Below are 26,227 nucleotides of genomic sequence, written 5' to 3' on the forward strand. Positions count from 1 at the left end.
TGTCTTGTCATATACACACAAGCACACATGATAGCACACACAAGCACAGCCAAAATCAATTTTATCATGATTACTTTTTTTTTCTTTTTTTTTTGTAGAGTACCCTTTCTATTTCATCCGATGCACTCACAATGAAACATCCTTTCAAAAATCAAACCAGAAAGTCATTCTGAGAAGGATTCTTGAGCTCGTCTAAAGCCATCGAGCTGAAAATAACACAAACTGCGTCTCAAAAAGTCTCACAGAAGATTAGAGATTAGTGTCATGATTACTTCATCATTGCATGAAAATGTGATTAATAATAATAACATTAATACTGCTGAAATATCATATTTATAATATAGTAATCATTTTGCACATTAAAAGCATCATGAAAGTGGTCCATATGACACGCTACAATACTAATTAATGAAATAATAGTTTAAAAATAGTATTTAAACAGTTTTTATTGTATTATTTGTTTTTTATTTGTATCTTAAAATCAATTCCTTGAATGCATCCATAATGGACCTGAGCTGACATGGACTAAAATTGAACAGTTAATAACATTAACAAAAATGAATAAATACTCTAACAAATGTATTGTCAAATATTGTCAAAAAAAAAAAAAGCATTCAGAATTTGCTCAATATTTTCAAAGCATTTTCTCAGATATGAACTTCAAGATGTTTACTCACAAATGCATATGAGTTTGTAACTAGATATAAACAGAATTCTGAGGTCAGAGCTGTTGAATAAAATGTCACAGTTATCTTATGTGTTTATTTCATGATGGAAACAAAAAACAGAACACAAAATTCAGAGAACAACAAAGTAAGAACTGAGATGTAAACCAAAATGCAATTTGCAAATTCTGAGTTTATATTTACCAATTCTGACAAATTTTCTATGAATCGTAAGAATCTGAATTGTGAGATAAAAAGTCGTAATTAACTTTTTTATTGTGACAGAGGCTTTTATAGAAACTAAATTATTTGTTTATTTATTCATTTTATTTACTTCTTTTTTCTTTAAAGAACAAATAATAACCTTGTTAAAATGTTGCACTAATTGTTATTAACATTGAGAAGCACCCAGCTCCAGTTCACACAAATCCCGTCCCGACTGTCAGCCACTCTGACTCCAGTCCAACCCCTCCCCAAAATTCCCAGCTGCTGCTCTCATCCCATATACAGAAGCATTCCTGCCCGGCTCACTTCCCATGGATCCCAGTCATCTCCAGTCCTCACACACACTCACACATTCAGTCCAGTCGGAACACACTCATGCCAGGACACAGATGGAGACGTTCCTTCACAAGAGTTTAGAGACTTGGAGAGAGTGGCTGTCCTGGACCGACGGATAACTGTAGTGTTCAGACCTTCAGTCTTCCCGATCCGGATCATCTCCAGCTTGTCACTTTATACTGTAAATCTGGGCTTTCATCAGATTAAGATATGCATTTCATGTGACAAAGTGTTTGTGTGCATCGTTATGGAATGAACTTATGCATTCACATCCTAAGGGTTTCTTTCTTAAACTCTCTCTCTCTCTCTCTCTCTCTCTGAATGTTAGAATGTTTGGTCTGATCAGACGAGCTCATCTTCATCCTGGTGTCTCATCACGTGTTTTCTGTCCCATCAGCCACCAGTTCGGCTCATCTGGAGGACCTGGCGTATCTGGATGAGCAGAGACACACCCCCCTGCGCACCTCCCTGCGGATGTCCCGGCAGAACACGGGTGCGGGCCGCTCCGGGCAGGACCTGCGAGGTGAGCGACGGCTTCCTCTCACAGATCAGCAGCTTGATGCTCTCATGAGTGTTTGTACTGCGTCCTCATCTACTCTGTCTCCATCACTGTAATATGGAGATAGAATCGTTGCATAACTCCAAAGAAATAGATTGTGATCCACAAATAAATGTAAAGAGATTTTAAAAAATTTACATATTGGCAGATAAATAGAATGAGAATCTTAGAGTCTCACAAACATGAATTAAATTCACAAATAAATAAAATGATATTCGCAAATATAAAAAAAATTCAAAATACACAAATGTGTGCAGAGGATGCACAAATGCACAGGAAGTGATTAATAAAGGAATGCCAAAGTTTGTGTTGTAAAAACATATTAATATGTTTTTAATTTGCAAATCTTATTTTATTTATTTGTGAATTTAATTCACGTTTGTGAAACTTTAAGATGTATTTGTGGATTTTCACTCTATTTATTTGTCAATATGTTTATAATATATTTTTATATATATAATATTTAGGTCATCTCTAAACTACAAATACAAATATGCAAATATTTAATAATAAATGATGCCATGATTTATTATTTATTATTTATTTATTTTATATTTTTTGCATAAAGCTTGTAGATATTTTGATATTTAGATGTTAAAATTGTCTACAATTTCTAAATGGATGGAAGTTTTTTATGTAATGCAAAAACATAAATCTTACATTTAGGCCAAAGATGTTTTTTTTATTATGTTTATCTTGTTTTTTTTTTTGTTAGTTAGTTAGTTTGTTTGAGTGCCAAACAGAGGTATTTTAGTTAACTAAACTAAATCCATTGCAAAAAAAAAAAAAAAAATGGTTTTGTTACTTAAAATAAAATAAATGTTCATTGAAATAAAAATTAAAAAATATTTATCAAAACTTAATAACTACACTTGATACACTAAAATAACTAAAATTAAAATCAAAACTAAAATAAAATAAAAATTAATAAAAACTATATAGACATTTAAAAAAAAACAAAAAAAACTAAAAACCTGACAAAAAAAACATCAAAGTTACTAGAAGTTTACTTAAAATAAAAGTAAAAAATAAAAACCCATTTTAAATATTAAATAAAACTATAATAGTATCTCAGTGACACTAGAATAACAGTGGTGCTGCACATCCTCGGATGAAGGAAGTGTTTTCACTTTCGCTTCTGCTGATGTCCACTGGGTGAGGATTTATCTGGACTCCTCTTTTATCTCCAGCAGATAATTAGGAGAGCAGGGCCTTGGAGTGACCTCAAATCCTCCGTTTCCCCAGATGCCCTCACACACACACACACACACACACACACACACTGCTCGCTCGGGGACGTCCTGCTGGTCTGGTGAGCCGCTCTCACCTGGTGAATAATTAAAATAGATCTCACTGCATCCGGTTCACAATCAGGAGAGAAAAGGCCAAGGTGACTCTCCTAATGTGGCTTATTATGAACCAGCACCTCGAGGAACCGTCGTCCTCCTGACAGCCAGTAACATCTGAAGTCAAACTCAAACACAGCATTCATGGCATAGTTTTGCCACAACATTTATATAAATGAATAAGCATATAAAATAAAATAAAAGAATAAAATGTAAATGAAATGCAGTGGAATTTAAAAAGTAAAAAAAAATATAAATTGTGTTGAAGTGATGTGTTCAAAATTTTGCAAAATTACTGCAAAATTTTTTAAATCAGTTAACTTTAAAAATTTTGCAACTACTATATAAATTTTTGGTGTCGGTATGTTTAAAAAAAAGTTTTTTTTAAATACTCATCTACTCACTTTATTTGATCAAAAATACAGTAATATTGTGAAAAAATTATTTCAGTTTATTTTCGATTTAAATAATATTTTCTATGTGAGTATATTTTAAAATGTAATTTATTCCTGTGATGCAAAGCTGTATTTTTAAATCTTTACTCCCGTCTTCAGTGTCACATTATCCTTTAGAAATCATTTTTAATTATTTGTTGAAACCTTGTATTTTTCACTGGATTCTTTGATTAATCAAAAGTTTGAAAGAACAGTGTTTATTTGAAATATAATTTTTTGTGTAAAATGTTTTTATCACTTTTGATCAATTGAATATGTCATTGTTGAATAAAAGTAATTTTTTTTTATATATAATAAATCATATCGACCCCAAACATTTGAGTGGATACAGAAAAAAAAAAAAAAACTTTAAACACTAAACTTTAACATTAAAAACATTGCAAAATGCAAACATAAAAAAAATAAAAAAAGCAGAGGGATGATTTGAACTGATTTGTTCTGGCAGTGAACACTGTGCCACACAAATGTAGTGTGTAGAGTTTAACTTATGAAACGCGTAACATAACATTCTTGTAAAGTAACTTAAGTGCAGCACTCTCACTATTAGTCATCATGATCCGCCGTCTGTACGTGAGCGAAGGCTTAACTGGATTAACTCCGTGTGAGCTATTTACTGTCAGGACTGATCGCTAAACCAGTCGCTTGATTTGAAGGAGTCTGACAACAATGCATCTGTTTTATAGCCCTCACAAAATCTCTACACCTGAAGTGATGGCATATCAAACACTTAAGCACTAGAACGTTTTCATTTACCACTCATGGCGAGAGATGTTTCCTGAGCAGCCAATCAGAACACTAGAATGATTTCTGAAGGATCATGTGACACTGGAGACTCTTCAAGAATATTCAGCTTTAACATCTCAGGAATAAATGACATTTTACAGTACATTACAATAGGAAACAGTTATTTTAAATTGCAATAATTTTACATAATAATGCTGTTTTTACTGAATTTTTCTTCCAAGTATACACATTTTTAAAAATAAAAATGCTTTGGTGAGCGGAAGAGACTGTTTCCAGAATGTTTGACTGTTAGGAGTTGCGTCAGACTATCACTCTCACCATTTAAAAAGTGTAAGTGTTGGATCTTGAGATCTTTGGATCATGAACGTGGTGCTTTTAATGCACACGTTTTTTATTTAGACAGTAATCACGATTGTAGGAAATGCTTTGTTTCTCACATCCTCACGTTTTCCTCCTCTCACCTGAAGTCTTCACCCACTGCGTACTTTATTTCGAGTGATGTGCTTTTTTCAGTGCAAGTCTCTCTGTCTCTCTCTCTCTCTCTCTCTCTCTCTCTCTCTCTCTCTCCTGTCGCCTGTCTGTGTGTGTCTCAGCTTCCGCTAACAGTCATGCCTGGCAGTCTCAGTCACGTAAGTGTGTGATCTTACAAAGACTGATCATGTCCCGTCTGTGCCTGTGATAGCCGAGGATAGCCGTAGTGCTCTGTGATCTTCTGTTTTGTGTTGTGGATCAATTAGTTGTGTGGTAGCTGTGCAAATGTATTGGGCCCTATAAAATATATATATTTTTTATTATATTGTATTATACATTATCTGATTATATAATACTTGTTTCTGTGCATGTGTGTAAAATTATATTACTAGTCTGTATTGTATGTATGATTATATAATTCTATATAATACTGTATAATAATAGATTATATATTTTTTTAAATAATAATTATAATAATAACTTGTTTTAAAAGATATATATATATATATATATATATATATATATATATATATATATATATATATATATATATATATATACTTTTTAAACTATCTTAAGTGTCAATTTATCGAAATTGAGATTTGTACACCATCTGAAAACTGAATGAATAATCTTTCCATTGCTCTATGGTTTGTTATAATTGGACAATATTTGGTCGAGATACAACTATTTGAAAATCGGGAATCTGAGGATGCAAAAAACAAAAATTAAGTTTATATATTTTTACAGTAGGAAATTTACAGTTTATATTCATTGAACATGATCTTAATTTAATATCCGAATGATTTTTGGCATAAAGAATAAGAAAAATCTATAATTTTGACCCATACAATGTTTTTTTGGTTATTGCTACAAATATTCCCAGAGACTTAAAACTGCTTTCGTGCTCCAGGGTCTCAAATTATATGATATGATATGATATGATATGATATGATATGATATGATATGATACGATATGATATAATATGATACGATATGATATGATACGATACGATATGATATTAATTATTTTTACATTTACATATATAAAAAATACACATATTAATAAATTATTTTAAATAATTACGGTACAATCTTATATGCTTATGTATAGTTAATAATGTAATAAAATGTACATAATATAAATTTATATATATATATATATATATATATATATATATATATATATATATATATATATATAATTTTAATTTAGTATTATTTGTAATAATAAACTTATTCATTTTTGTTTAGTATTTAGTCAAAAAAGATGTTCATATTAATACAAAATAACTCTGCCTTATTTTTATTACATTTTAATTGATTGATCTTAAATCATAGGGCCTTAGATACGTATGTGTGTTTTTGTGAGAGTACGTGTCTGTTGATTGGTTTTGTTTGCATTTTAGTTTATTTCTGTGTGTTTGTAATGTTTCAGAGGGTGCATCTGAATATTTTTCATGCACATTAATTTGTTTAAATACTTTTTGTCCTTCCCCAGTGCGATTCGCTCCGTACAGACTGCAGGACATCGCACTAAAGCCGCTGCTTTTCGAGGTGCCCAGCATCACCATGGACTCTGTGTTTACTGGCCGTGATTGGCTCTTCCAGGAGATTGACGCTTACCTACGCACTGCCCACTCTGCCGCTAATCGTGGCGTGGTTCTGGTGGGCAACATCGGCTACGGCAAAACGGCCATCATCTCACGCCTCGTGGCTCTCAGCTGTCACGGAAACCGCATGCGACAGATCGCCTCCGACAGCCCACAGGCCTCGCCAAAACGTACGGTTTATTACTAATATATGTGACTTTTGCAGAGTGTACTGACTATCTTCAAATCTTCAAAGATTATTCTGTGCCGCAGTGAAAGCTCATTTAGGCAAAAGCTGAAGTGTGTAACTTCTGCGCCACTTTCTCTGTATAATGAATGTAATACTGTATAATCAACATGGGCTCATTAAAGATATCCCTATCTATATTTCTAGAAAACTCCTTATTTTTGCATGAATTCTTGCACAATACTCTGTCATGGCCTTAACACACTTTTACCATAGTGCATGATTTATTAACAATTATTTCGATGTTTGTATCTCATAAGCAGCTCCAGATATTTGGCTTTTCTGCTGAAGTAAACTTGCTAAGTAGCGCACCCGGTACAGCATTGCACTTGTGATGTAAATAACTCGAGTACGTAAATGTGTTTGCGTTTATCATCACTTTCACTTAGGCTCAGAGTAGAGTTTAGTATAGATGCTTATGTTATTATCAAAAGGAAAAGAGTATGCATAACTGTGATGTTATGTAAAATACAGAAATTTCAGGATAGACTTGTTTTTCCTTTGAGCTTGGGTTTAGTGTAATTCTTTGTTTTCATGTGTGTTCAGATGGAGATGGCATCCCTCTCACGCAGCCGCAGCCTTCCCATGGTACACTGGGAGGAGGAAGTTGCCCTGGAACTCCAGAAATGAGGAGGAGACAGGAGGAGGCCATGAGGAGGCTTGCATCACAGGTACACACACACACACACACACACACTGGGAGGTAATAATGCATCAATGTACTGATTTAAGGAATTTAAATATAATTTATGATTACATAATAATGCACCGTGTGTTTCAAAGTTTTCTCAGATTACATGCACACTCTGTGGAAGCTATGGAATAACTATGGAAGCTTGATTCTGCCATGGGATCATTAATAATAATTAAAAGAAAATAGGTAATTGAGACATTTTTTCAGTCTAAATTGCAAAATATAACCTTAAAATTCGGACTTTTTTTTTTTCATCTTGTAATTTTTTTTCTCTGAATTCAGACTTTTTCTCAGAATTTCTTATATGCTATACCTATTTTTCTCAGAATCAGAATTGAAAAGGGCCTGAATTGGGATAATGGAAAAAAGCTTCCATACGGAGCTTGAGGGACTGAAGCTAGGACAATTCCATTTTAAACAAAAACAATAAATGGAAAACATTTAAAAATACAAAATAACTAATTCGGATCAGCTCAAATGTTTATGTTCTTAATATTTTTATGTTGAAACATATGTGATGATTATATATTCTTACTTTTTTTTTATACTCTATTAAATGATTAGTTGAAATGATAATTTGGTGAACCTATGAGATTTTAAAAGGGCTCTTATCTAAATGTGTGTGACAGAAATCATATTTCAATTACTGGATTAATATCTTTGTGTTACATGATATGTAAATCTATTATGCAGATTCAACAAAGCTGGTTTCTCACTGAAGCTGAAAATTTGGTATCAAGCCAACCTCAACACACACACACACACACACACACACAGAAGGTTTCCCACATCAATCTTCTCACACTAGATCTCATTGACTGGTAGAATTGCTTCATCTCACACACAAAAGGCCGTCCTAACCTGTGCGGGCCTGCTGTCGCGCTCTCAGCTATTGCATTATGCAGATATGTTTAAAAAAGAGAAGTAAGTTTGCCAGTGCGCCTCATAAAATATTTATTCAGGCAGAAAGCAATTCTTTGCCATGATATTAGATCTAGTTAAGTCAGTGCATTAATAATCAACTCTCTCTTTCTACCCCTCTGGATGCTTTAAGTCCCTTTTAAAACATTTGTATGAGTATGAATTAGTATTCTAATATAGTTGATCGTCTCCGCATCTGATCTCTGACTTCTCCATCTTCTCCTCCACCTGCGCCGTGATTTGTGTCTGACCGGAGCTTTCCTCGTTAACCCATCACACCTCATTAACTGAGTTTGTGGAGCTTGAAGGGATGTTGCTGGTGTTTGTTGTTCTTGTTTTTTGATATTGTTTCTCTGGAGTCCACTATAATGCATGTCAGACTGAATTGTCATGCAGAGATGCAGTAACTGCTGCATTTAGACATGAGTGAGACACATTCATCTACACCAGAGTAGGTAAACACATGTGGCTTGTGTGTTAGCCAACCGTTGTTGTTAATTCTCTGAATGGTGATGTTACAGAGGGCTGTGCATTGAACAGGTGCAACCACACTCTTATGTTTGGCTATGAAAGAGTATGAGTGAAAATTTGTTATTTTATTTTTGTTTTTACTTACATTAAAGTTTGTATTTGCTTATGACATGAGCATGTAGGCTGTAAAATATTTGAATGTTTTTAAAAGAAGTCTCTTCTGCTCTCCAAGGCTGCATTTCTTTGACTGAAAATATAGTAAAGTCTATAATGTTGTGAAATATTATTACAACTTAACATAGCTGTTTGCAATGTGAATATATGTTAAAATGTAATTTATTTCTGTGATGCAATGTTGTATTTTCAGCATCATTACTCACAGTCTCCAGTGTCACATGATCTTCAGAAATCATGAAAATATGCTGATTTGCTGCCCTTGAGAAACATTTTTGAATATTATCAATGTTGAAAACATTTACATTTTTGTGGAAACGGTAATACATTTTATTGATTAGTATTCTTTGATCAATACTTGACAGAAGTAGAAATCTTTTACAGTCACTTTTGATCATTTTAATGTGCTCTTGCTGAATATGAGCACACATTTCTCTATCAAATGAAAGATACTAAACCCACTAGTTTATGTAAATATAATAAATAATATTAGCATTAGTTATTATATTTAAATGTTAAAATGTACAATATAAAAAGTGTATACATTATAACTAAATATATAAAATCTAAACATGAACTAAAGATCAGACTATAGAAAGATTCTGTTTTGAATAAGTATTAAATCCCATATAACCCTTACCCTAAATAATACAATACATTAAAATGTGTAATAAACTCCTCTTCTGCTGCATTGCAAACCATGCAGTTTTGAAAGTGGGTTTAGCCAAGAGGTCAATAGGTGACGTTTAGATCTTTTATGCACGTCAAAGTTCACCAAACTCAACCGAATATTTTTAGTAAAATGCAATAAGCATGAAGCTCCTGAGCTTTCCGAAGCACATAGGCTTCCAGTCTGACTGGAGCACATTACAGTAATTATCTGCCTCTCTCTCTGTAAGTTGTGCTGAATCACCAGCAGCTCCGGGCCTCCTGCGCGCTCTGCTTCACGCTTACTTCAGAAGTGTTGAATAATGAACATCAGGACAGATGAAGGTGAAGTCGGAGCTGGGAAGGTGTCACTACATTGAACACTTTAGCTGTACTCGCAGTGAAAACACAATGCAGTCCTGATTTGTCCCTTATTTTCTACTGACGTTTCCAATTTCAGGTGCAATAAGTATGTGCTAGAATCATAATACAACCCAACAATGCTTAAAACTGCAGATGTCAGCTTTCCACCATCTTTCTAACTTCAGTGACACGCCCTCTTTCTAAAGCCCCGCCCTCTCGTACTCGCCAGCCAACCAGATGTCAGCAATCCTAAATCTGCAAAATGATTGGCATGCAGAAAGGCTCACAGAAAATGTTTTCTTAAAATAGCATAATTTAATATAATTGTTTAAACAACTCTATATTATAATATTCAAGGTATGTTTATATTAGGATATGCATTTATTATATTTGTGTTTATTAGAAAAATTGTGGTTTTTACTACAGCCACAGCATATTGTCTTTCTGCTCTTAATCTGGAGACTGTTGTTCCACATCATAATCAATATTATTAGTAACATCATGTTATAATTGGTTTGTATTCCAGCAAACTGGTGATAGATCAGCACAAATCCTGCAGTCTGGTGTCTCTCTCACCTGTGCTTCTCTGTGCCGCCCCCTGCAGGTCGTGGCGTATCACTACTGTCAGGCAGATAACGCCTACACCTGCCTGGTTCCTGAGTTTGTGCACAACGTGGCAGCACTGCTGTGTCGCTCGCCGCAGCTGGCCGCGTACAGAGAGCTGCTGCTGAAAGAGCCGCACATACAGAGCATGCTCAGTCTGCGATCCTGCGTCCAAGATCCGCCCACTGCCTTCAGACGAGGCGTGCTCGATCCACTGGATGCACTTTATAAAGGCATGGGACATCAACAGCCATAAACACACATGAGTGGATTAATCAAGAGTTTGTGTTTATATCTTTAAAGGAATAGTTCACCCAAAAACTATTGAACATTTTGTTACCCTTAGCAGGTCATCCAAGATGTAGTTTGTTTCAACATCGCAACAGATTTGGAGAAATGTAGCTTTCCATCGCATGCTCAGAACAGTGAATGGGTGCCGTCAGAATGAGAGTCCAAACAGCTGATATAAACAACACAATAATCACCAAAAAACTCCAGTTTAACGATTAACGGATTTTGCAACCAAAAGCTGCATGTTTGTAAGAAACAAATTCATTTTTTTAAACAGTTGCTATAATATTGATTTATTCAGTGAAGAAGTCATCTAATCCGAATCAGGAGAGAAATCTGCACAAATCAAGCACTGTTTACAAGCCAAAACAGCCTGGGAATTTGGATGAGAGGACTTTTGGATTTTTATGGACTACTATTTTGGCCAGAAGATAAAAACGTGTTAATGATGGATATGTTTCTTACAAAAATGCAGCTTTTGGCTTCACAAGACTTTTGGACTCTCATTCTGACGGCACCCATTCACTGCAGAGCATCCATTGCTGAGCAAGTGATGCAATGCTACATTTCTCTAAATTTGATGAAGTAACAAGTTCATCTACATCTTGGATGACCTGAGTGTGGGTACATTTTCGGCAAAAAATTTAAATAATAATAATTTAAATAAAATAATGATTTTGGTTAAACTATTCCTTTAATGCACAATAGAGGCAGAAATGTAATTCAGAATATTCCCTGCATGTGTAAATGTTTGCATGTTGCTGTTTTTCTTCAGAGAGGAAGATCACTCCAGATGAAGACCTCATCATCCTCATCGATGGTCTGAATGAGGCTGAGTTCCACAAACCAGACTACGGGGACACGATTGTGTCTTTCCTCTGTAAGACCATGAACAAGTTCCCAGTCTGGCTCAAACTGGTGGTGACTGTCAGAACCTCCCTGCAGGTGAACACACAAACACACTGTGACTGTTCATGTGTCTCAATCTCACACAACGACAGCTCGGACTCGTACCATACAAATACATTATAATAACTGAATCATTGCATATTTCCAATATTTGAAATATTTACAAAAAAATACAGGAGGATCGGTAAGATGGTGGAATATATTTATATTTAATATATTTTAATACCTGTTTAAATGTTTTTTTTTTACTTATTTATTTCTGTGATGCACAGCTGTATTTTCAGCATCATTCCTCCAGTCTTCAGTGTCACATGATCTTCAGAAATCATGAAAATATGCTCAGAAGTTCATTTAGGTTTTTTTTTTGTTTTGTTTGTTTATTTGCCCCCACTTTTTTAATTTCATGGATATTTTGGTCTGTTTTTTGTGACATGAGTCATTTATTTTGAGTTAAAAATCAGTGGAAAAACGTAACATTTTGAAATTGTACATTATTCATATGGTTTTATCGCATTGCTAGATTATTGATTGCATGTGAACTTCTAAAATAGGCTTTTATAAAGACCTATTTTTTTTTGTACCTATAAATGCACTTATTACAAAAATCGATCAATTTTGAGTATTTAATACAAATAAACTAACAAGGTTGCAATATTAAGATGCTTAGTCAAAATAATGAATTATATAAATATACCAAAACACTATTTTATGGTGCATTTCGCTTCTACTAAACACATCAAAAAAACAGCTACAAAATAACATAAGCTGGAAGTTACTGATCTTACCGCTTTCTTCCAGGAAATCACCAAACCTCTGCCCTTCCACCAAATCTCTCTGGACGGCCTGGAGGAGAACGACGCCATCGACCACGACCTCCAGGGCTACATCCTGCACCGCATCCACAGCAGCGCAGAGATCCAGAACAACATCTCCCTCAACGGAAAGATGGACAACACCAGCTTCGGCAAGCTCAGCTCCCACCTCAAGGCCCTCAGCCAGGGCTCCTTGCTCTACCTGAAGCTCACCTTTGACCTGATCGAACGTGGCTACCTGGTGCTCAAGAGCACTAACTACAAGGTGGTCCCGGTCAATCTAGCTGAAGTTTACCTTCTGCAGTGTAACATGCGCTTCCCGACGCAGTCGTCCTTCGAAAGGGCCCTGCCGATGCTCAACGTGGCCCTGGCCTCCCTGCACCCGCTGACCGACGAGCAGATCTACCAGGCCATCAACAGCGGCTCGGTGAAGGGCACGCTGGAATGGGATGACTTCCAGCAGAGGATGGAGAACCTGTCTGTGTTCCTGGTGAAGAGACGGGATGGGACGCGCATGTTTGTGCACCCTTCCTTCAGAGAGTGGCTCATATGGAGAGAAGAAGGAGAGAAGACCAAGTTCCTCTGCGATCTCAGGTCTGACTAAATGCACTGGAATACCAAATAGCTTTGTCAAACTCTTCTGCTCATACCGAAAGTTTAAAACAGCCTTAGATGGTTTTCATGTGTTCTGCTGGTTTTTAAAATGGTTTTGGCCACATAGATGAACCAAAGCATCCACAGAGCATGCCTGGTCAAGGAAGGAGTTTAGAGAAGTAAAATGAATACCATCTGTCCATAAGGAACAAACCCACACAATCTAAAAATACATTTTTAATTAAATAGACATATATTTAGCTGTAAAACAGGAATGCAATTTCAAAATACTCAAGACATGTTTTCATTAATTTGTATAATGTATGTATAAAAACTGGTTTATGCACTAATATGTCAAAGCATGCAAATTAGACGCCAATCAATAATGGATTTTACTAATTCAATAATAATTTGTCTAAAGGAAGGCAACAAAAATATATTGTGCAAACACATGTAAAATCTATATATTGAATCAATGTCAGGGTTATTATTGTTAACTAAAAATAAAGCCCTAAAAGAAACATTTTCATTAATTGAAATAAAATATGCATTTTATTTTACCTAGTAGGCAACATCTTTGTTTAGTTTAAGTTGAAGTACTACAATCCATAGAGAAATTATACAATATATAGAGAAATTTTATATATATATATATATATATATATATATATATATATATATATATATATATATATATATATATATATATATATATATATATATATATAAACTTTAATAAATAAAAAAAATTATAATAGTATGTCAGTATTACTAAAAAAAAACAGTGATCAATGTGTTAAATAATGTTTTGGTCTCCCACCTTCTCATCATCACCTTTTGACATTTTACAATTGCATTAAAACGGATCACAATTCCTGTTTTTCCCTTCCCAAATTTAAGACCTCCTCAAATAATTATTAAGAATTTTTTAAGATTTGCATTTATGCATTTATTCAAAGTGACTTACAACAGAGGAACAAATGCAATTCATTAAAGAACCAACAACCTAAATGTTATATCATTTAAGATATTTAAGACTTGAAATTTCCATCAAACTGAATTTTTAGATTAAAGTGTTGAAGAAATATGAGAAGCAAATGAGATTTTCAGGGATTTGTGACAGGTGCAGTTTCACTGTGAAGTATTTTACATTTCTTACATGTTGTTTTTAAAGGAATGGCCACACGCTTCTGGCTTTCTGGTTCTCCAGACAAGAAAACAAACTAAATAGACAGCAGACAATTGAGTTGGGTCACCATATACTAAAAGCACACATATTCAAGGTAAGAGTGTCATGCAAGTATGTGTTAACTTAACAGATCACCATAATGCCTGTATTGTACAGCTAAAGCTTTCATGCATTAAGGCTTTTCGTCTGATCTTCTCATCATACTGTAGGGCCTGAGTAAGAAGGTTGGAGTGTCTTCATCCATCTTGCAAGGGCTGTGGGTGTCATACAGTACAGAGAGTTTATCAGCAGCTCTGTCATCACTCAGAAACCTTTATACACCTAACATAAAGGTACTGCACAAATTTACAGATCTTACGTTGGATTCTAGCTCCACAGCATTGGATTTATTTTTCTGCTTTCTTTTTCTGTAGGTGTCCCGGCTGCTGATGTTGGGTGGTGCTAATGTGAACTACCGTACAGAGGTGTTGAACAACGCCCCGGTGCTGTGTGTGCATGCTCACCTGGGCTACATGGACATGGTGAACCTGCTGCTCGAATACGGTGCCAATGTAGACTCAACATCTGAGAGCGGCCTCACTCCTCTGAGCTACGCCGCTGCCGCTGGACACATGGGCATAGTTACTGCCCTCTGCAAGAGGAAAGCAAAGGTATTCGTATACTTCTTTTAAACTAAAAATACGAAAGTATGATTTTAGTTTAGGCTTTTTATGTACTTTTCAGAAATGGGATTTATGTACTCTTCATAAATATACTTAAAATGACATTTAAGTATACTTACAAAAATTCTTAATATATTTTAATCATACTCTTAGAATCTGTGTTTTCATTGTTATACTGTAGAGGGCGCTAGTACACATCTTCTGCACAGAATTTCCAAAAAAAACACAAGTGAAGAAGAAAAAAGAAACACCAGATTCTAAATCATGTAACACTATCATCAGACATGAAACAGCATCAAAACTCTAATGTTATGGAATAAAATGTCAATTAATGAAGAGGTGATAATTACAGTCAAGCTTTGGGGTGTTGATCGTCTCCATCTATGTTTTGATTATCATTCTGAATCCAATTCATAGCTTTTCAGCTTTTTGTTAACCACATTAAAGTGTTTAAAAAAGAACACATGAAGCTAGAATAACATGTTTTTGTTCACAAGCAGATACCCTGTTATTTCTTTGGGTGTTTGGTATGTTCAGATATTCATATAACAAAATATTTACACATTAAAACCTAAATACGGACATTTGTTCACTTAAGTATACTTAAAGAAAACTTATCAGTATACTTGCAGTATAAAACTACTAAACTAGTCGTTTACTGAGACTATACTTCAAAGTATTTAATAATAAACTAGCAGTACACCTATAAGTTCACTTTTAGTATGGTTGAACAGTACAAACTACAAACATAGAGGTAAACTAGTAGTGTACTCAAAATTTACTATTATACTTAAACTATACCTAAAAGTATACTTTTATATACTAGAAAGTTGGCAAATTTAGTCCCAAGGAGTATTGAAACAGTACACTTACAAGTATACTACTAGAACACTGATTTTTGTATACTTGCTACATAAAGTATACTTAAAAATATACTTGAAATGAACTTAATTATAATTTCTGATTATTGTCAGTGTTGAAAACATTTGTGCTGCTTCATATTCTTGTGAAAACCGTAACACTTTTTTATATTTTAAGAATCTTTGATGAATAAAAAGTTTGAAAGAACAGCATTAATTTTAAATCGGTATCTTTTGCAACAAAAGAGAACTGGCTTTACTGTTACGTTTTATCAATTTAAAGCATCCATTTCTAAAAAAAAAAAAATAGATCTTGCTATCTCAAACTTTTAAAAGGTATTGTACATGTAAATAAATTAAGAAATCTTAAAAAATGCATTTCACTACAAAAACAGTATCTAAAATGTGCTAGGATTCTGCTTTTTTTGTTCTTCTACTTATTCATGTAGTAAAGTTGATACCATTGCAACTTGTATTCAGCTACTAGATCTTAGTGTTATGTCTGATCAACTTTGTAGCTTATTCTGATCAAGAATCAAACTATTTTTGAAAAGTGATTTTGAGGAGAAAGTAGATTTTAAATCAGATATTTTAAAACTAAATTCTGGTTTGATGATACCCACCTTGCAAATGTTGTCAAAATTAGTGACTAGATCTTCCCCCGAAGTGCAAATATTTTTCTTTGGATACCTGTGGGACTGTTAAAAATCCATCCAGGATTCACAGAATTTGTGTAAAGTCAGTCCGTCAGACTGGAGCTTATGGTTTAGTCTGTTCCTTTGCTTCTGCAGTCCGCACCAGACCATGCAGAATGATATTTATGTGCATGTCTGCCCTCTCTTTAGCTCGACCACTTGGACAAGCATGGTCAGTGTGCCCTAGTGCATGCTGCTCTCAGAGGACATCTGGAGGTGGTGAGGTTCCTCATTCAGAGCGACTGGGGTCAGATGTACCTCCAGAGCCCCTCCCCCACACAGTCACAGGACACGCCCTCACCCAGCCAGCCACAGGCCACGCCCTCTCCCACACAAGCCACGCCCCAGGAGTCACAGCCCTCCAGCCCTGAGCGACAGGACGACGCAGCGGAGGAGCCGCAGGAGTCCGAGCAGAAGGTGGAGGAGCAGGAAGAGACTCCAGAAGAGTCTGAACAACAGACACAGGCGGACGCACAGACTCGGCAGCAGACGTCCCCACAGCCTGTGACCTTCAACAAGAGCGTGGCAGTACAGCAGGCCCTTATAGCAGCAGCCAGCATGGGTTACACAGAGGTAATGGCATGTGGGTGTCACACAATTCCTTGCATGCTTCTTGCTCATATAGCAACTAACTGTATCTGTGTCTTTAAGATTGTGTCTTATCTCTTGGACTTGCCTGAGAGGGATGAAGAGGACACTCAGCGCGCCCAGATTAACAGCTATGATACCCTGTGGGGTGAGACAGGTAGAGCTCCACTTATATAGGCTTTTTCAATCTAAGCTGCCTGCATTGACATCCTAACTGGCATGAAAGGGATGAAGGGGATGCACCAAAATGAAAATTCTGGACCCTGATTCTGCAAACTGAAACCGAAAATGCTTTGTAATTGTTTATTATTTTATTCAATAATTTTAAGTAATATTGTAAGAACTCTCTTTGTCAGAGAGTGAATGTGCATTGTGCATAATTTCACAAAGCTCTGTTTGCTTTAAATCTTGTAATTGTACAATCTAAATTTAAATAAAAAATAACATGCTCATGCTACATGTATGTAGCATCTTTGTTTGGACTGTGATTAAAATGCAGTAGTTGTTCTAATTTCAAAGGGTTCAGCCTGCAATAGAGCTAATAAACAGCTTGTTCATGTACTCTTTCATGCTTTCTTGTCTCTTGCTTAAAAAATTTAACATAAAAGATCAGCTATCGGTATCAGAATCAGCCCATTTGCTGACTATCGGAATCATCCATGAAAAATCATAATCGGTGCATCTGTAGTTTGTTTTGTAGATTTGCCTACTGGTTAGTTTAGACTCAAACAGTCATAGCTTTGGCTTAACAGCAAGTCAAGAGCGAGTGAGTACACTGGTCCACTTAAACTGGTAAACACAGTATGCACACACATAAACACACAGTGTTAGGATGTACCTGCTATTTCCTAGGTTATGGGGTCCATGTGTGTGGACTAAAAGATAAAGGTATAAAACTGTGAGGGAAAACATTGGGAATGAGTGAGTCGAATTAAAAATGATTGATAAATATAAGTGCACATATATATAGAATGCATACATTTTATTTATATATGCACATAAAATATATATGTGACCCTGGACCACAAAACCTTCTAAATTTTTCGAAATTGAGATTTATACACCATCTGAAAGCTGATAATAAATAATATTTCCATTAATGTATGGTCTGTTTGGATCTGACAATATTTGGCAGAGATACAACTATTTGAAGATCTGGAATCAGAGGGTGCAAAAAAAAATTAAGTTTTGATATATTTACAGTAGGAAATTTACAAAATATCTTCATGGAACATGATCTTTACTTAATATTCAAATGATTTGGGCATAATAGAAAAATCTATAATTTTTGACTAATACAATGTTTCTTGGCTACTGCTGAAAATATACAATTTAAATATGTACGTGAATTTCAGAATATGGTGCATCCTTGGGAATAATCACTTTGGATTTCAAATAAACTGCTTTTAAAATATGGATTTCCAAAAAAAGGGGTCTCTTGGCTCAACCTGCCCCAAGTGAGGGTTGAATTGAGCCTAGGGAGAGGGTAAGTTGAGCCACAAGGAGTTAAACTGTGCTACTGATTATGCTGAAGTAAAACTGAAACTTTTCACCTCATGCTATATCAAAAGAAGAGAAATGAGTCCAAAATGACTTATTAAAATCTATGTGTGAGCCTTGTGATGGACTGGTCATCTATGCAGGGAGTTTCTCTACCTGTGGCTCTAGACGCTGGGTTAGGATCCTGATACATTTACATTACATTTAGTCATTTTGCAGATGCTTTTATCCAAAGTGACTTTCAATTTGGGGATACATAAAGCGATTCTTCTTAAAGAGGCAAACAGACATAGGAAGTGCTTGTAATGCTTCCTTCCTTGCTTGGAATAAGTTTTAAACATTGTTCAAATAAGGACAAATAGGTTTGGATAATATAATAATAGATTAGTTGGATGGATTACTTTCTAAAAGTTCTTTATTTAAAGATACCGTTTTTTTACTTTAAAGGCATTTTTCAAATTATTTAAAAAGTTCTGAACAAAATAATGTTCAAATTGAAGAATAATAAAACTGACTGCAATCTACTTCACAGAACTGGGCTAATTGTCCTTAACATCCTACTTATAAATAAAACGGCCCTTTTTCATAAACATTGTTAATTGTTATTTGTTTATTCATGTTCATTGTTAACTGAACAATAATTGTTCAGACAGAAGAAGCATGAGTCCTTGAATGTTAAAAAAGTATTTTAAACATGAAAAAAAAAGGTTTTTACCAGTAACTACAAGAGTGTAGTTACCAGTCATTCAATGGGTCCCTCTCCATCACAGGGTGAGTAAAGGAGATAACTCTTCATTGGTCGTGGAAATAAGGGGTGGCTCAACTTCCCCACAGGCTCTTCTACCTATTTACACATAAAATATAGTATATACAGGACCTGGTCATATAATATATAATATCATCAAAATTTGATCATTTGATTTCACTAATTCCATTCAAAATTGAAACTTGTATATTATATTCATTCATTACACACAGAATGATATATTTAAATTGTTTATTTCTTTTCATTTTGAGGATTATAACTGACAACTAAGGAAAATCCCAAATTCAGTATCTCAGAAAATAAGAATATTACTTAAGACCAATACAAAGAACTTATTTTTTAGAAATCTTGGTCAACCGAAAAGCATTCATATAAAAAAAAAGTATGAGCAGCACTCAGTACTTAGATGGGGTTTTCTTTTGTCTGAATTACTGCAGCAATGCGGCGTGGCATGGAGTCGATCAGTCTGTGGCACTGCTCAGGTGTTATGAGAGCCCAGGTTGCTCTGATAGTGGCCTTCAGCTCTTCTGCATTCTTGGGTCTGGGTCTTCTTCTTCACAATACCCAATAGATTTTCAATGGGGTTAAGGTCAGGTGAGTTTGCTGGCCGATTAAGAACAGGGATACCATGGTCCTTAAACCAGGTACTGGAAGCTTTGGCACTGTGTGCAGGTGCCAAGTCCTGTTGGAAAATGAAATCTGCATCTCCATAAAGTTGGTCAGCAGCAGGAAGCATGAAGTTCTCTAAAACTTCCTGGTATACGGCTGTGACCTTTGACCTCAGAAAACACAGTGGACCAACACCAGCAGGTGACATGGCACCCCAAACCATCACTGACTGTGGAAACTTTACACTGGACCTCAAGCAACATGTATTGTGTGCTTCTCCTCTCTTCCTCCAGACTCTGGGACCCTGATTTCCAAAGGAAATGCAAAATTTACTTTCACCAGAGAACATAACTTTGGACCACTCAGCAGCAGTCCAGTCCTTTTAGTTTTGAGATGCTTCTGACGCTCTCTGTTATTCAAGAGTGGCTTTACACAAGGAGTGCGAAGCTGAAACCCATCTCTTGCATACATCTGTGTGTAGTGATTCTTGAAGCACTGACTCCAGCTGCAGTCCACTCTTTGTGAATCTCCCCCACATTTTTGAATGGGTTTTGTTTCACAATCTTCTCCAGGGTGCGGTTGTCCCTATTGCTTGTACACTTTTTTCTCTCACATATTTTCCATCCCTTCGCCTCTCTATTAATGTGCTTGGACACAGAGCTCTGTGAACAGCCAGCCTCTTTTGCAATGACCTTTTGTGTCTTGCCCTCCTTGTGCAAGGTGTCAATGGTCGTCTTTTGTACATCTGTCATGTCAGCAGTCTTCTCCATGATTGTGTAGCCTGCAGAACTAGACTGAGAGACCATTTAAAGGCTTTGCAGGTGTTTTGAGTTAATTAACTGATTAGAGTGTGGCACCAGGTGTCTTCAATATTGAACCTTTTCACAATATTCAGATTTTCTGAGATACTGAAGTTGTGATTTTCCTTATTTGTCAGTTATAATAATCAAAATTAATAAAATAAATAATAATTTGAAATATATCAGTCTGTGTGTAATGAATGAATATGATATACAAGTTTCACTTTTTTAATGTGAAATAAATCAACTTTCTGATGATATTCTAATTATATGACCAGCACCTGTACATATATGTGATTTTTTTACATCATACATAGTTCATATTGCTTTTAAGTCTTTACTTTTACATATCGTTTCCAAATCATTTTAAATATATTCAAACATATGCATTCTTCCATTCCTTTTAACTTTTTAAATATAACATTGAACAGTTATAATCAATAAATATAAATACAAAATGAACAACAATCCTAGCTTCTTTTTTTCACAATATTTTAAGTATTTTAAAATATGTACCTCAGGACATTCCCAAAATATATGACATAAACTAATAAAATCTTTCTCATGAACTTCCACAACTGACTTATTGGCTAAACTTGATGGAAAATCTAATATAAATATATGTAACATTTCTTTCACTTTGTCCTAATTGAGCTTGTCAAATTGCAATTTGGGATCACTCTCTGTGCAAAGAATGCATATGTCACACAAAAATATGTTCTAAGAATATTTTACTAATGTTTGTATTACAAAAACATTATTTCTAAATGTCTAAAAAACGTTTTTCTTGGTTATGTGAATGTTAAGGAAGCACCCCATTTTCTCATTTTGCAAAAAAAAAAAAAAAAAAAAAAAAAAAAATTAAAATGATTGGAATGTTACTTTTAAATGTATTCTGAATATTCAGAAAACAAGTAAAATTGAAAAAGCATGATCCAAATATCCAACTTAAACATTTCAGGAAAGAAAACTTTTCATAAACCCTATATATGTAACCCTGGACCACAAAACCAGTCATAAGGGTAAATTTTTCAAAACTGAGGGACAATATTTGGCCGAGATGCGACTTTGAATATCTGGAATTGGAGGATGCAAAAAAATCTAAATATTGAGAAAATCACCTTTAAAGTTGTCCAGATGAGGTTCTTAGCAATGCATAATACTAATCAAAAATTTAGTTTTAATATATTTACAGTAGGAAATTTACAAAATATTTTCATCGAACATGATCTTTGAACATGAAAAATCAATAACTTTGACCCATACAAATGTATTTTTTATGTATCGCTACAAATATACCCCAGCGACTTAAGATTTTTTTATGGTCCAGGGTCACATAAATAATGTTTTTGTGCTAAATCTTTGAGAACATTACTAAACTTTGTGTTTATGTTAGTAGAAGAATCTTTGTTCATAACACTGAGAACCGAGCAGAACGTTAGCCAGTGTTCTGAGAATGCTCTCTGTTCGCTGGATGTCATGATTGACAGCTCTCTCCTGCTCTTCTCCTCAGCGCTGTCAGCAGCAGCAGGTCGGGGAAAGATGGAGGTTTGTCAGCTGCTGTTGGAGCAGGGCTCTTCTGTGGCGCAGCCCAACCGGAGAGGAGTCGTGCCGCTCTTCAGCTCTGTGCGTCAAGGGCACTGGCAGGTGATTGACAAAGACTTGTTTTCCAGCTTTATTTTTGATAGATAGAGAATGTGTCTACATGTTTTAGCTGTACCCTCTCTTTCAGATTGTGGATCTTTTAGTGTTGCATGGGGCAGATGTGAACCTGGCTGATAAACAAGGCCGTACTCCACTCATGATGGCTGCCTCAGAAGGGCACCTGGACACGGTTGAGTTCCTAATGGCTCAGGGTACATGATACACCCCTTTATGGCACAAAAACACTGTTTAACGAGGTTTGCATCACATATACATCATATCTTCTGTTTATTTGTAGGTGCATCTATAGATCTAATGGATAAGGAGGGTTTGACTGCGCTCAGCTGGGCGTGTTTGAAAGGACATCTGACTGTGGTTCGCTGCTTGGTGGAAAGGGGTGCAGCGACGGACCACACTGATAAAAACGGACGAACGCCTCTCGATCTGGCTGCCTTCTATGGAGACTCAGAAGTGGTGAGTGATATTTCAGTTAGCTTGGCATTTTGGGGTTAAGGTTTTCAAAGTTTGTCTCGTCTTGTTTTATCATGGTGTTGATTTAATAAAATGTTATGTAAGAAAACATTGCCAACTATTAAAAACCATTACACAATAAAGTGCAATTGCATTTTTATGAAATTCTGATAATTATGTTTAAATTAATATAGTGGGTTAAACAAATTAGTCTCTTTGAACAGCTTAGGTGGAGTGCTGTGTATTACCACAGAAAATTATTTCTATTGTCTTTTCATTTTTTATGAAGCTGCAAAAAATATGTTGGTCCATTAACAGTGAGCTTTCTGTAAGAGTCCACTGTTTGTTTTTACAAACCAAGAAAAGAGTCTTTAGAGGTTATTTTATGTGCTAATCCACAGCAGTTTGCACCTACACTTCATTGTGTTTAATGTATGCATGATGAAAAGCTACAAAATATTCGGTAACACTTTATAATAACTGCACACTATTAATCATTAATTAAGCATTAGTAAACAGATAATTCATCATTTATAAAGCATTAATAGACAGTAATAATCAGTTTATAAATACAGATATAAATGCTTTATTCTTGATTTAAAAGCATATCTATAATGTGTAATTTCATACTTTATTCATGATCAATTTATCATTTCTCAATGAAGTATAGCATTATTTACAAACCAGTTATTTAGGAGTTGCCAGTGATTCATAAGATCACAAGAAATGTAGTAAATTCAGGTAGTAATAAAGCATTTAGTAGTGGTCAGTTAACTATTTATGTGAGCTCATCTAAAGTGAGGACTAGTTATGCCTTGTAAAGCATTTATAAAGGATATTTAAAAGCTCAGTTATCTTCTAAACAAAAAACAGAAACAAACACAACACAGTGATACAGAACATAGAAATATTAACAGCCTTTAAATCTCATTTGTAAAAGCTTTACAAATCATAAACTTTAGATGACCTCACAAAAATAGTTAATAAACAACTACACGAATTAACCCTGAATTACAGTAGAAATACATGTTAATAAACCATTTATTAACACTATAAGTAACTATTACTATATGTCTGAATAAAAAGATGTATGAATGCACATTTAAATAGTTTATTAATCATTTACTTACAATTTCTAAGTGATCTTATGAACCACTGACAACTCCTTAATAACTGGTGTGTAAATAATGCTATACTTAATTTAGAAATGATATATTGATCATTAATAAAGTATGAAAAAACTATTAAATATATTATAGATATGCTTTTAAATCAGGTATAAAGCATTTATATTTGTATATATAAACTGCTTATAAATGTCTATTAATGCTTTATAAATGATGAATTAACTGTTTCCTAATGCTTAACTAATGATTAATAGCATGCAGTTATTATAAAGTGTTACCAAATAGGGTAATTTCCTCCATTACTGAGTTTCTTTCTTCTGTCAGGTGCAGTTCCTGGTGGATCACGGGGCTTTGATCGAGCATGTGGACTACAGTGGGATGCGTCCTCTGGACCGGGCAGTCGGCTGCAGAAACACATCTGTGGTGGTTGCCCTGCTGAAGAAAGGAGCTAAAATCGGTATGACAACTTACATGCAACCAAAGAATCAGATTGATGGCCTAATCAGATTTAAATGACTTCCTACTGAATCTGAATTACACTTTCATCTGATTGAAAGGGGTATTGTAGTCCTGAAATATTCCAGCCAGTAAGGAAAAAAATGTGCATACATCAGCTTTTCAAATAACTTATTAGCAGGTATTTAGCAGACAGTCTACCAATACGTCAGTTCACATGGATTTATAGTAGGGGTGTCCCGTAGATGAATACCTTATTTGGAAAGGTATGGATAATTGCTTCAAAACTAATAATTATGCCGAATAATAGTTGGCTGACACAGTCACTCCTTGTGTTTGCTGGATTACAGGTGATCCAGGGGAAAGTACGATATTATACATAACCTCTAAAACCGCTACGCAATAATGAGTGTGTAAAGTAAATGTGAGTGTAAGCACTATGAATGAAATGAGCGACAATCAAAGAGCCGCTCAGAAATCAGCTTGGCAGGAGTAAATCATCGTACATGTGTTCTACTATCTGATATATATATTTAAATGCTATTAATCTTGTATCACGAAAGGTCCCCAAGCTGGGACTTACACCTCAAAGCGCTGTCTATAGGAGGCTATTGGCTCAGACAGTTAGAAGATATTTAAATCAATGTTAGAATCATAATAAAAAATATTCTTGTATCAGTTATACGAGGCATATTTGTTCAGCTACAAAGAAAAAAGATAGGGTATTAAACCATTGACAATTGTATGAACTTTCAGGTAAAGCCTCACCAGTTTCCGAATATAGATACAGATACGGACAATTCTGAGATTGATACCGATTGAGATTGATCAAATATTGGCTCCGCTGCACACCCCTAACTTATAGTTAGTAAAATGTAGACTGGAAAAATGCATGAGACACATGTAAATGAATATGTGAAATCAGATTGGATTGATTCTGATTGACAGTTAGTGCATGTGAACTTACCCAGTGTTAATGTGGCTCAGACACTGCCCATATTGTAGAAACCCAATCTCTCTAGGCATAGTAAAACCAGAAATCACCTACCACCCAACGGCTGGCAAAAAGAAAATGTCTTGGGGAGCGAAATTAACATTAGCTTGTTAGCTTGCTGTATGTGTTTTCATGTAACTCAGCCACTCTAACATTCTGCTGCTCTGTGCTTTACTTCACTTTCTCCAACTGCTCTTGATTAATGCGTCTTTTTGTTTGTAGTCTTTGCATTTGCTTTCACTGGCTACATGTTTCTCTTGCTCTTTACTGTCTTTCTCTCTCTGTTTGTCAATTCAGTTGTTGGGAAGAGGTAGTTTAACGTTGTTAGTGCTGGTGTTGTTTTGCTGTTTTACTTTTAATTTCAAATCTTTTAGCTGAATCTCTTTTTCCCCACCACTCACGGCTGCTTTTTTTGTGTTCCCCCTCACTTTTCTTCCACGACCACTGCATTACTCTTAACTTCCTCTTTCTCCCACTCTCACTTTCACACACGCCACTCTCATCACCACCTATGGTTGTGCCACTCACCCCATCTTATTCTCCCGCAACCCCGATCCTCATTCCCTCGCTCTTACAACCCCTGACTTCCTGCCACAGGATGTCAGACACTGCCAAGTCGGCATAAAGGAGGTAATGCTTGTGCTCGGGCTGCTTGCATCTTGCTTCCCTTCAGGCATCCTGACAGCTCTCTTTTCTGTGTGCAGTGGCGTGTTTGGGTGCTGCAGGTTTGACTGGCACTGTAAACT

The 26,227-nt window shown here is 35.2% G+C and overlaps 1 protein-coding gene across 7 annotated transcripts in view; it reads left to right on the forward strand.

Moving 5' to 3' along the window:
• The window catches only part of tanc2b (tetratricopeptide repeat, ankyrin repeat and coiled-coil containing 2b), a 128,875-nt gene that overhangs the window by 97,422 nt on the left and 5,226 nt on the right, over positions 1–26,227 (forward strand). For 4 of the 7 annotated variants that reach the window (XM_052611075.1, XM_052611076.1, XM_052611080.1 and 1 more), the window contains 17 exons: positions 1,624–1,749; positions 4,924–4,959; positions 6,303–6,584; positions 7,187–7,311; positions 10,516–10,747; positions 11,581–11,750; positions 12,513–13,120; positions 14,295–14,403; positions 14,519–14,641; positions 14,723–14,959; positions 16,677–17,099; positions 17,178–17,271; positions 22,303–22,436; positions 22,522–22,645; positions 22,732–22,907; positions 24,356–24,488; positions 26,079–26,111. In XM_052611075.1, the coding sequence (XP_052467035.1) occupies positions 1,624–1,749; positions 4,924–4,959; positions 6,303–6,584; positions 7,187–7,311; positions 10,516–10,747; positions 11,581–11,750; positions 12,513–13,120; positions 14,295–14,403; positions 14,519–14,641; positions 14,723–14,959; positions 16,677–17,099; positions 17,178–17,271; positions 22,303–22,436; positions 22,522–22,645; positions 22,732–22,907; positions 24,356–24,488; positions 26,079–26,111 (3,165 nt within the window). The remainder of the gene's footprint in view (positions 1–1,623; positions 1,750–4,923; positions 4,960–6,302; positions 6,585–7,186; positions 7,312–10,515; positions 10,748–11,580; positions 11,751–12,512; positions 13,121–14,294; positions 14,404–14,518; positions 14,642–14,722; positions 14,960–16,676; positions 17,100–17,177; positions 17,272–22,302; positions 22,437–22,521; positions 22,646–22,731; positions 22,908–24,355; positions 24,489–26,078; positions 26,112–26,227) is intronic. The other 3 variants (XM_052611077.1, XM_052611078.1, XM_052611082.1) reach the window with 3 other exon arrangements.

Source organism: Carassius gibelio, chromosome A12 (assembly GCF_023724105.1).
Source record: "Carassius gibelio isolate Cgi1373 ecotype wild population from Czech Republic chromosome A12, carGib1.2-hapl.c, whole genome shotgun sequence".
Taxonomy (NCBI): Eukaryota; Metazoa; Chordata; class Actinopteri; order Cypriniformes; family Cyprinidae; genus Carassius; species Carassius gibelio.